The sequence below is a fragment of the Leptonotus elevatus genome, chromosome 1 (assembly GCF_054856555.1).
Source record: "Leptonotus elevatus isolate MCC_2025b chromosome 1, RoL_Lele_1.0, whole genome shotgun sequence".
Classification (NCBI taxonomy): domain Eukaryota; kingdom Metazoa; phylum Chordata; class Actinopteri; order Syngnathiformes; family Syngnathidae; genus Leptonotus; species Leptonotus elevatus.
In genome coordinates this window covers 3,655,245-3,667,700 of record NC_141239.1, presented here as the reverse complement: position 1 = coordinate 3,667,700, position 12,456 = coordinate 3,655,245, and the positions used below count along the sequence as shown (strand labels likewise).

At 46.0% G+C, this 12,456-nt stretch overlaps 1 protein-coding gene across 2 annotated transcripts in view; it reads left to right on the top strand.

Annotated features, from left to right (window-relative positions):
* LOC147180417 (receptor-type tyrosine-protein phosphatase N2-like) overlaps positions 1-12,456 on the top strand; it is a 92,219-nt gene that overhangs the window by 54,333 nt on the left and 25,430 nt on the right. For both annotated transcript variants that reach the window (XM_086071445.1, XM_086071454.1), the window contains 2 exons: positions 8,129-8,341; positions 10,039-10,245. In XM_086071445.1, coding sequence (XP_085927571.1) covers positions 8,129-8,341; positions 10,039-10,245 — 420 coding nt within the window. The remainder of the gene's footprint in view (positions 1-8,128; positions 8,342-10,038; positions 10,246-12,456) is intronic.

The window sequence follows — 12,456 nt, the reverse complement described above, 5'->3', positions numbered from 1 at the left end:
CTCGTCGATGGACTTTTCTTCTGATTGTTGAAGCATGCACGTGTCCCAGATGCAGAAAAAGAGGTCCGCAAATCCCTTGATGTGATGTTCGAGTTGGCTTTTGACCTGAATTATCATTTTTCTTGTGGTTCTTGCTGATATTTTAGAAGGTCGTCCACTTTTAGTTGCATATGATCTGCTTCACAGTGGAATGATGAAGCTAAATTTTTTTTAGATGACTTTATAGCTTTTCCCAGACAGATGTGCTGTCACTACCCACTTCCTGAGGTCCCCTGAGATTTACATATATATATATATATATATATATATATATATATTAGAGGTGTAAATCTCTCCAATCAAGAATATATATATATATATATATATATATATATATATATATATATATATATATATATATATATATATATATATATTAGAGGTGTAAATCTCTCCAATCAAGACGATTCGATACACATCTAATACGTGGGGTGCGATCCGATACAAGGACGGTTCGATTTTAAAATGGAACGATGGAACATGAGGCTTCTTGAATAGATGCTGAAACATGATAGCAATTTCGAGCATCATCATAATGATGATGAACTTGATGCGGAGTTTGCTGTTGAACTGTGATTGAAAAGGCTGAAATCTGTACTTGCTTAATGCCGAAACATGATAGGAATTTTGGATGGATGCAGAAACATGACCAAAATGAAATTACAGACAAATTTACATTTATTATTTATGGCTAAAAACTTTTGATACTGAAACATGCTGGAAATGTGTTTGATGCTGAAACTGGTCTGGGGAGAATTTCACTTAGTGTGATGCTGAAACATGAACAAAATATGATTCATTTGTTGTTGAATTGTAATTTATTATTTAATGCTGAAGCATGAAAAAAAATCTGTTTGATGTTGAATCAGGAGAGTAATTTGACTTTGATGCTGAAATGAGAGAATGCTAGATGCAGAAATCTGATGACAGAAATTTGAGCTACATGCAAATACAGGAGACATATTTTGATGCTGAAACATGACGTGATTGTTTTATTATTGCTGAGACTTGACGAGACATTTGACATCATTTGAGGCTGGGTGAAGAAAATGTCTTTGATGCTGAAACTGGACGGTCAATTGGCATCATTTCATGCTGAATGAAACAAGAACGTTTTGATGCTGAAATACGCTAGAAATCTGAACATGCTCAAAAATTTGCTTTGTGGAAGGAGACATTGACGAATGCTGAAACAGGAGAGAAATTGGTGTTGTGATGCTTTAATACGATCAGAGTATTTGAGCAAAATGCTGAAACATGATCGAAATTTGATTGAGGACGACAGATTAGAAATGCAATCATTTTTAATAAGGAAACAGTAGATGGAAAAATGTATGTTGAAATTCAAGTTCATAAATGAGTGTGTGTGGCATCGGCGGGAGCAGATGGACAACGGAGGATCGCACCACTGCTTTTTTTTCTTCTTTTCATCCTGCATTCTCCTCATTCCTCGTTTGATCCTGACTTTTTGCATCTTTGGATCACATTGGCCAACCCCAATACCAAAGAATCGATATACTTTTTTTTTTAAATCCGTGTTTAGCGGTTATTTCCTTGGTTGGGTCTGAGTAGAATGATTGACAGGCATGTTTGATTGACAGCCAGTGCAGCAGCTGCAACGCAGGCGCTCGTTATTCCGATGCATAGACCCCCCCCCCCCCCCCCCCCCGCTTCCCACACATGAACACTTTGCAAAGGGACCCCCTTTCATTAAGGCCCTTTCACCTCCGCCTTCTCTCCAATCTGGAAGCGCACGCAACCAAACCTGATGGAACTGCCGGCTGCGTGGCTTTGAATCGCTGATCTGTATATATTACTGGATAGCTTTTGAGGCCGCCGGACCGCCATATTGCTCCTCCCAAGAAATGTTTCTCGGCTTACGATCATATACGTTTACAGTATCAAAATTTGAGGACATTTGAGACAGTAATGACAGCATGATTTATGATGTTTTAAATTTGTTCAACATGAATGAACAAAGAGGACTTCAGACATTTTACAACATGCCTTAAATGCATGTATAAATTATATCTTTAATGATGTTTACAGGAGGAAACGTATATGACGTATATGTTTTTAGTACTGCCAAATCTAATATTAGGGTCTAAGGAACTGAGCGGAAAAAAAAAAGGGATCTTCAAAGCAACACATACCATCCAATTGTGTACCACCTAGCCCCCCCCCCCACCCCCATCCCCAAGCAACCCCCCCACATCCCGAAGCAACCCCCCCCCCACCCCCCACCCTATACTAAGAGCCTACGAGCTGTATGTTTACAGTAGTCTGCTCACAAGATGGGAGGAGTAAGATGGCCGCCCTGTGGCTTCAACGGCTTGCACGGGCATGACGGCTATCCAGTCATATATACAGATGGGCGGTTTGAATCGATTGGCAAACATGGCGGGCAGGCCTGATAAAGGATGAGGCCGATGTGGGGTTGGACAATACCCGCAAAGCTCAACAGACATGCACTGATTGCGCTGCTCCAGCTAACACTCGGCCATGCGCTACGTTAGATAGCAGGAGTTATTGTAAAATTGCTGCTTCAAACTAACACGGCCGACTTCCTGTTCAACTTCAAGCATCTGTTCTTGAGACTTGATTGTCTGCCATGTCCCGATAGGCACCAAATATGACATCCATCGGCGAAATTAGTGCCAGGCGGATCTTTCTTGCGTTCTAGTGGGTGGAACGTAGTGCAAAATGTTAATGAGTTAAACCAAAATGGCCAACTTCCTGTCCTTGAGGCTTTTTTTTGTGCATCCTATCCTGTCCACCAAATTTGGTGTTGATTGGTAAAACTGGCATCAGGGGCTAATAGTAGGTACGTGTGTTGCGCAACTGTCATCCTCCTGGTGGGTTATTCTACAGGCGCCTTTGTCAGGTGTTGAATACAGCAGCAATGAACTGCCTGAATATGATTGTTTCGGGGTGAGGGGGTGGGGGGCATCTAGTGATGAGGGGGGTTCTCTTTGAGAAGCGCTGCTTGGGCAGCGGGGGAATCGCTAGGCAGCCCTTTTCATTAATTCCGCACACCGTCGTGCCCCCCCCCACACCTCCCCACCTCAACTAATCTCTGTGACCTCCACCATCAAGAAAAAAAAATCCCTTTATTTTACCCCCCAGGCCAAGCCTCCTGTCTTTCTCTGAGGGTTTTCTATTGCAGAAAAAAAAAACAGCTACTTATTTGGTGGGGGGGGGGGGGGGGGGGGCTGTTGGTTTTTGGCCTGGGGTGTTCTTTTTTTCTTTTGGTTACATATCCAACAAGATGGCAATGAGTCACACAGTGAGACAGGAAGTGAGCAATAATCAATATTGATTGATCAGCATCCGTGTACAACACTTCTTCTACTTCTATTGAACCCATTTTTGGGGGGAAAGGATTAAATCCATCCTGGAAGGAGTTCTCTTGGTTCTAGTTCTGGATTTTCACCATCTCGCAATATACTTGTGCTTGAAAGTTTACATATGTCAACTTTTGAACACAACTGCAATTGTACAAGCGCTAAATGCCATCCTTGATCACACATAGGGGCAATACATTTGGTGTCAGAAGTTTTGGATTCGCCGGTGTTCACCTGGTTTTGCGTGCGACGATGTTCGGCGATCCACTCGGTACCCGGCAAAAGATAAAGGATGAAGCCGTGGAGCGCGTGATTTACATGCCTGCATCAAGTTACACCGAGAGCAGTCGCCACAACGCTCGTATTTTGCGCCGAAGTGAGCGTGAGCCCGCCAAATTCGGTCTGCGTGATGACGAGCCCGCCAAAATCGGACTGCGTGACAACGTTCCGCCAAATGTCGCGGGCGGCCCGGCTGGGCGCAAATGGTGGACTTTTTGAAAGCTGCAAATATTGTGGTGGACTTGGGAGTTGGGGTGCTCATCCTGCCGAGTGGTCAGCGTGTGAAGCTGATGGCGGCGGAGAATCGATGCACACGAGATGCAGCGGTGTGCTGAGGGGGTGACCATCAACACCGCAAATCCAGAAGTGACGAGTCCGCTGGTGGGGGCGCCACACGTGAATCTACAGTGTTTGACAGAAGATCGGGTAAAGTTTGCTCACCCCGGGAAGACTCACCTCCAGTTGGGGGCGCCACACTCAACCCCACATCAACCGACGGTAGATATGGTAGAGTTCGTCTGCCCCGAGATGGACAACCCACTGGGGGGAGTGATGGCATCCAGCCCAGACATGTCAGTCGCAGTAAACCCAGGTCGGCCAGCGGAGAGCCGGATGGGGGCGATTCGGTCCATCTGGGAAAAGAACTGTGATGGCCTGGATGTCGTACAGCGGGAACAGCTGTAGCAGGTACTGTGGGACTTTAAAAACATTTTTTCCCTCAATGAGAATGAAGTGGGTCTCACCCACCTGGTGGAGCCTGCCTTTCATCCAGAAGGAGGCCGCAGACCAGGAGGTCCGTGCGACGCTAGAGGCAGGAATCATAGAACCGTCCGACAGCTCGTGGACATCTGCTGTAAAGAAAGCACCAGATCCCGGTTCTGTGTGGATTACAGACCACTCAATAAGGTGACCAAGAAGGAGTACTACCCGCTCCCGCGGATCGACGAGATGTTGGATCTGGTGTCCGGGTCTGCGTGGTTTTCATCGCTTGACCTGCGCAGTGTAAGACAGTGTTCTGCACAGTCTGGCAGTTTAAGGTCATGAGTTTTGGGCTATGCAATGCACCAGGGACATTTGAGCGACTGATGGACAGTGTTGGCGAACATTCCACGACAAAGTTGCTTGGTATATTTGGACGATGTTCTTGACCTCGGTGGGACTTTCCAGGCCGCGCTAGAGTCTCTCTGAGGTTGGTGCTGGGGAGACTCGTGGCAGCTGGACTCAAACTGCACCCAGAAAAGTGCTACTTCATGCAGCGAGAGGTGGAGTTCCTGGGCCTCCAAGTGAATGTTGAGGGCATCAGCTCGCTGGAGGAGAAGATCAGCCGCATTTTCAATAAGAGTGAACGGTGCTACTGCGTCACAAGGCCTAAACTGATGGCCGCACTGCATTTCAAATACTACTTGTGCGGAGTGCCCTTCACCATCAGGACAGACCACGCCGCACTGCAGTGGGTGATGTTGATGAAGGAACCAGAAGGCCAAGTGGCACAGTGGCTACAAGAGCTACAGGAGCTACAGGAGCTACAGGCATTCCGTTTCACTGTGGTGCATCGGGTTGGGGCTCAGCACACCAATGCTGATGCTCTTCTCGGCGGCCATGTGCTGTAAACGACTGCAGTTATTCTAACCGGCGGGATGTCAGAGAGTTGGAGCTGCGTGGAGAGGAAGCTGCGGGGGTGGGACCTTCATGTTGCGCTCTAGAGGCCGTGAATGTCACAGAGCGGGCTGCCAAGCAGGAAGAGGACCATGATTTCAAACCAGTGCGACAGTGGGTCCAGAGTGGCAGGAGGCCGTGATGGGACTCTCTGTTGGCACCAAGGGTCTTTGGAGCAAGTTCGCTGTATTACGCATGAAGGATGGCGTGTTGCAGTGTGCGTGGAAGTAACCAGCCCCCGGAGAGGAGAGTTGGCAGCTGGTGGGCACTGGCTCGGGACACTTCGGCAGCTCAAAAACCCTCCCGATGGCTGCGCCAGGGGTTCTATTGGGGCCAACATCGACGTGATGTGGAGGATTTCTGCTGGCAGTGTGAGCTTACAAGGGGCCCCAAGACCAATCGCACGCACCACTTCAACAACAAGGGGTTGGAGTGGGTTGCTGTGGACATTATGCGTCCTTTTTCTGTTACGAACAGAGGGAACCGGTATGTGCTCTGTGCGAGGGACTATTTCACAAAGTGGCCAGAGGCATACGCACTGCCAGACCAGAAAGGCGGAGACAGTAGCGGATGCGCTATTGGAGGGCATGTTGATCAAGTTTGGGACCGCAGATATTGTCCACAGTGAACAGGGCAGGAATTTCGAGTCTTAAGGTTTTTGCATGCAGAAGACACGCACCACCACCTTGCATCCGCAGAGTGATGGTTTGGTGGAACAATTTAACCGCACCATGCAGCAGCAGCTCGCTATCCTGACCTCCGAACACTAGCGTGATTGGGACCAGCACATTCCGCTGCTGCTAATGACTTTATCGGTCAGCCGTGCAACAGCTGCACACCTGCTCTGCTGATGCTGGGACAGGAGATCCGGACTCCGGCTGAGTTGGCGTTCGGGAGACCACCAAGCGGCGCAGAGGATCGGCCCGGGCTGGAGTGCGCCCGGAAACTGCAGGATCGACTGGAGGCAGCGCATGCGTTCGCCCGGGACCAACTGGAGATGGCCGCCGTGCGACAAAAGAGGAACTATGACGTGCAGAGCAAGGGGCGGAACTTTCAGATGGGTGAGCTGGTTTGGGTGCACACACCCAAAAGAAAGAATGGATGCTGCCCCAAGTTAGATAGTCATTGGGACGGACCGTGTAGGGTTCTCGAGTAGGTGGGCTGGTGGATCCCCGAGGATGTTCAACCGTCTGGAGATGGAGTCGGACCAGGGACCCCGGAAATGGAGTCGGACCAGGGACCCCAGAGACGGAGGCGAAGGCCACGGCGATTAGATGATTTTTTTGTTTGCCCCTCGGACTTCTTAAAAGGGAAGGCAGTGTAATGTCTGTTATTGTTGTGCCTATTAGGTTAAGTGGGATGTGACATCAGGGAGACGAGAGGTGGAGTTGAGGAAGTTGGGCTCTGTTGGTCAGTCTGAGGAATGCATGGAATGCATGAGGGTGAGTTGCGGCTAACAGCAGCTCGTGTTGATTGTGTTTGATAACGCTTTTATTTTCATTAAAAAGCGATCAGACTGAATCAGCGATTGTGTGCAATCCTTAATCACACGTTTGTATATCTATTTTCTTGAGTTGAAACGATGAAAAAAGCCACTCCAGTAAGATGGCCATTGATTTTTTTTTTTGGGTGATTTTTTTTTTGGTTGAAATGGTTTTCTTCGTGCGGGATGATTATTTTCTTTTGGAGAATGATATTTTTTTCGTTGGATGGTTATTCTTCAGGCGGTCTGCAATTTTTCTCTCTGTGATTGCGGCGTGTAATTGCGTCGCCTATGTTCGCTTCTGTCAGGTAAAACGGCGCGCGGGGGTCCATTATTACACAGCGCGGGCTTAATGGGACCGCTCCCCCACACACACTTACTCGAATTGACACTTCCTGCTTGTGGTGTGTCCATTGTTGACGGTGTGAAAATAAATTCGGCGGAGAGGATTGGGCCACTCCCATAAAGCTTCGGCCCCGGACGTCGGAAAACAAAACACGAGTCATTAAAACGTCTTCATCGTCATCATCGAAGGCCAAAAAGCTGAAGCTAAGCAGGATTTAGAGGGAAGAGGGAGGGGAAAAAAACCTGAGCGGGTCGCAAACCGTCCGAACTGCTGCTTACAGGGCGATCACGCTAACCACTACACTATCCCTTCGGTCATGTTTGGTAGCACAAAGATTTTACTCGGCCAGAACCTTTTCTGGTATTTTAAGACGGCCAATTGTCATTCCACATACATTTTTAATTATTTTTTATTTTTTTTATGCTAAAGCATACAGATGGCTTTGATGCAGAAACGCTTGAAGCAATAGTAGTAATTACAAAAACGCCCAACAGGTGGCAGCAGAGTTTAAGAGATCAACCAGGGCCATGCTGTAAAAAGCTCTTTCCCCCACTGTTTTAAACAGATTTGTGAATAATGATGAAACTTAGCTATATTCTAATGCTAATTGCTGCAAAACGGAAATAGAAATAACAGAAATAACAGAAAAATACTTTTTTTTCCGGATGAAAGAAGAGACTCTTAAGGGCTTTCTTTTGGTAGGTTCCATGTTTTTATGGCAATAGAACACAATATTCTGCGGGCCTTGCAAAATCAGTCAAAATCCAGTAAAAGAGCCGGGAGCGAAGGGGGTTGCTTTAGTGAAAATGGCTGCCAGTCAATGAGTTAAAAAAAAGTCTGGTGTTTGAATAAAGGGATTTATATTATACATTTTTAAGTAGATTTCACTGAAGAATAATTGACCGACGAGTCGATGATTGAAATAACATCTGCAGTCGCAGAACACCTCTGAATTCTTTGTGGTTATTCCGTGTGCTGCAGGGCAGCGAGATCTCGGCGATCCCGAGCAAATACAGCCAGGCCGAGTCCACCAAGTTCTTGGCCCTGACGGTGGCGTCCATATTGTGCATCGTGGGCGTGCTGCTGGCGTCCAGCGTGGTTTATTGCCTCCGACACCGCTCGCACCACAAACTCAAGGAGAAACTCACCAACCTGGGAACAGACGCCGGACAAGATGCCACCGCCACGTACCAGGTAATTGCCCGGGGAGGTGCGCCGTCGCACTTGAGCGGGTTTCGCGGTAACGGTCAGCTGGGTCAAGGTTTTGGGGTTCGCAAGTGTGAGTGTTCAAGATGTGGATGTGGACGCCTCCTGTTGGCTGAGTCCGTTTTTATCATTTGTGCCCTCATTTTTGTGCTGTCTAGAAAAATGAATAATAACAAAACGGAGCCGCTGAAAAAAATTGGCTAATTGCTATTGCAGCCGGTTTGTCATGTCGTAAACTAGAGCTTGTCAAACGGTTACATTTTTAACTTCTTAGAATTTTATTAATCCTGATTAATCACTTAAGAAGGCTTTTCAATCAACATTTTTTGCACGGCAAATTTAAAAAGCATCATTTCGACATTTAATGTTATGAGGACGTCTTCAACATTTTTGAATCCACTCGTTGTCCTCTTTATTATTAACATCCTTGTTGCCTTACTTGCTTCCATTCTTTCATGCCATCTTTGTATCCTTCCTTCTTTCAATTCTTGTCTCCATCCTTTCATGCATTCTTGTTTCCTTCAATTCCTTTCATTATCCTTCCTCCCTTCCTCCTTTCCTTCCTTCCTTCCTTCCTTCCTTCCTTCCTTCCTTCCTTCCTTCTTTTCAAACAACTTTGTATCCTTCCTTTCCCCCTTTCTTCCATATTTACTTCCCTCATTCTTCCTTCCTTCTTCAACCCTTCCGGCATCTTTCCTGCCTTCTTTCCTTCCAGACAAACCTTGTTTCCTTCCTTCCTTTTCTCCGTCCTTCCTTTTAAACAACTTTGTATCCTTCCTTTCCCCCTTTTTTCCATCTTTGCGTCCCGTATTCTTACTTCTTCCTTAAATCCTTCCGTCATTCTTCTTGCCTTTTTCCTTCCAAACAAACCTTGTTTCCTTCCTTCCTTCCTTCCTTCCTTCCTTCCTTCCTTCCTTCCTTCCTTCCTTCCTTCCTTCCTTCCTTCCTTTTTCCTTACCTTCAGTTCTTCATACATTTTGTCATTCATTGTGACCTTCTTTCCTTCTTTATTCCCTCATCCTTTTTCTCCAGCCTCCATTTCCTTTCACCCTTCCTTCCCTCCTTCTCACCTTTCTTCTTTTCTTTCTTCAAACTTTGTTCCTCCTTCTTGTCATGCCATCCTTGTTTCCTTTTTTTGCTTCCTTTCATACCCTGCTCATGACGTCCCTCATCATTCCTTTTTTTTCTGTCCTACCTTCCAAGTTGTCTTCTTTGTGTCCTTTCTCTTCTTAATTAGGATCCATGCCATCCTTCTTTCTTCAATTGTATGAGTTTACAAAACTGTCTTCAGGGCTCCAAATGATAAGCAATAGGATATAACGAATGTATGTAAGATTAAGCAGTGAATTCAAGTTGCAACTTTTGGCATTCATTAAAGTACACAAAACCTGTGGGACAAAAGTAATAATAGCATTTTTTCGGTAAAATTTTCAAGGGTTTTTATCATGTTTAGACATGTAAAAACCTTTATTGGTTATGAAGATGCTTTGTTTTGCCGGTCTTTTTTGATGATGTGTGGTGGGACCGAGTAGGTGTGCGCCGAGTCATGTCACGATATTGAAAAGTGATGCGTGGCCTCAAAAGTTAGCAAAAATGTGTTTTTAACACATGAAATTGACATGAATGCTAATGTTAATTTCCATGCGCCAAATGCGCCACTAATATTACGACCGTGACTTTGGCAGGAGTTATGCCGACAGCGCATGGCAGTCAAGCCGCCGGCGGAGCGTGCGGAGCCGACGTCGTCCAGGATCAACAGCGTGTCTTCGCAGTTCAGCGACTGCGGCGCCGGCGCTTCGGCCGTCAGCCCGTCGGCCCGAAGCAGCCTCTCGTCCTGGAGCGAGGAGCCTGCGCAACCTAACATGGACATCTCCACCGGACACATGATCCTGGTAAGGAGCTACGGTGCTTAGAAAAAGTCTACACACCCCTTGTTCGAAAATCCAAGGTTTTGTGGTCTAAAAAAAGGAAGCCAAGATTCCAAATTCCAATCTATTACTAGAACATCTGAACTTAATTTGTGGTTAATCAGAGGCTTATAAAATGGTGGATTAATTAATTAATCAAAAGATAATCAGTTACCAAAATAATCACCTAATTTGATCATTGATTAATTGTATAAAGGCCTGGATACACCAATCCGACGTCGGGAGTCGGACGGCGTGCGCCGTCTGATCAGTGTATGAATTACTGTCGTGAAGTCGGATCGAGTTGGAATACGTCGGGGGGGGCGTTTCCAGCAAATTCGACATGTTGAATCGACGTCGGGGCCATTTGATCACTCTGATTGGCTGTTAGCAAGCGAATCAGCGCACGGGGCAAGAAGAGCGAGTGACAACGCGGATAAACAGTACTCAACTCAACTTTAGGGTTTTTCAGGACAGCACACATGAATATTAAAGTCCCCCATGAAGAGGATATGATCATATTTCAGCATGATTTCGGCAAGAAGATTTGCAAAGTCGTTTGGCCGACTTCAAAGAAGGTGGCTTCAAAGCTGTGATCGATGTGGTAAATAGACGTTGTTTAAATTTAAATTTGCATATATCTTTTTTTTAATAGTCGCCGTTCCTCCACCTCGGCCAGACGTCCTCGGAGCGTCCAAGTAAGCACAGCCAGGCGATAGTAATTCAATCATAGCGGTAGACTCACCAGCGACAGTCCAGGTCAGGCAGAGGAAATACCAAATTTGTTGGAAAGGAAAAACTCCCTCAAAATAAACGTTTAGTTTGTCAATAACCGCGCATTTAACAGCGCCGTCCTTGTGGGAGCAGCAGGGGTGCGTGCATGGCTCTTCCGTCCGGCGGTCTCGAGGAAGCTCCTTCAGAAGCTGGAGGTCGGCACCGCGTCCAAAACGGGGGAGGGCAGCGCGGCCACAGGGGGTAGGCGTCGGATTGGATTGGTCCTTAAACATTCCGTCTTTTATTTCGGGCATCAATGATCAACACTGTCAACAATCTCACCACGAATATTGAATTTCCTGCGCAATAATGCGGCACCTTCATCAAGAGGGTTGTTGTCAAAAGGACATGCCATGTATGTGACAAAAGTGGACTTTACGCTATAGACTATAGGCGTATTTACAAAAAACATTCCAGCCCTAATTTCTACAGTTAGACCAGTGGAAAAGAAAATGATGATTTTGTCACGAACTGACCCCCCCACCCCCAAAAAATTAAATCAACATTACAGCTAAATTGGAGTTTTGCTGTTAAATCTACCCATCGGTCATCCTGCTTTTTTCTCATACTGCTCCCGCCCCTCCCCAAACATCTCAAATGTCTCACTGCACTTGAAAACATATTTCATAACACAACCGAATGGTAGAGCGAGCTAGCATTTGTTAGCAGGAAAGTTACAGTGCGACCGGAAAATATTCCTTCTGTGTCAGTACAAAGTCTTTCAACGTTACCTTCGTATTAACACCTTTGTTAATAATCCCAAACCGGGAGATTTTGCAGCTCAAGATTGTCAAGCATTCCGTCACGGTACCTTTCACGCAGCTGCCTCCCGGCCTCTGCCCCAGTTATGACACCCAGAAGCCAGAAAATTTATCGGTTGTCTTCAAACTGACATTCTGTGTTTGTTCCTTTCACAAGAACGCAAAGTTGCAACTGCATTTCCACCAACATTTCTCTCACGTCATTTCAACCAACTTTCCTTGTCAGTACCTTTCAAACAGTTGCCTTCTCGCCTCTATTGCCGCTTGGATTTTCACAGCCTCAGACTAAAAACTCAAGTCGCGAGGACGTTAGAACATTTTACTGGAGTCACTGACTACGTTTACATGCAGTCAATATTCGGGTTAAGGTCAGAATTCCAGTTTCTGAAACAATCGAGGTTACACATTTACAAGCGTGGCATGAGTTACTCCCGTTTACATGCTGATTTGTGCTCGATTTGAATATCGGGACCGCGACGCGCGGACAACGTAATTACGTAAGTAACGTCATTTCCGCTTTTCACTTACTATACGTTCACTCACCACGAGTGTTAATTTTGACAATAAATTTTTATTAAGTTTTAGTTATAGTCTTTTGACTAAATTTCAAGTTTTTTGTCATAATTTAGTCATCTGATTTTAGTTTTAATTCAAATTTTAG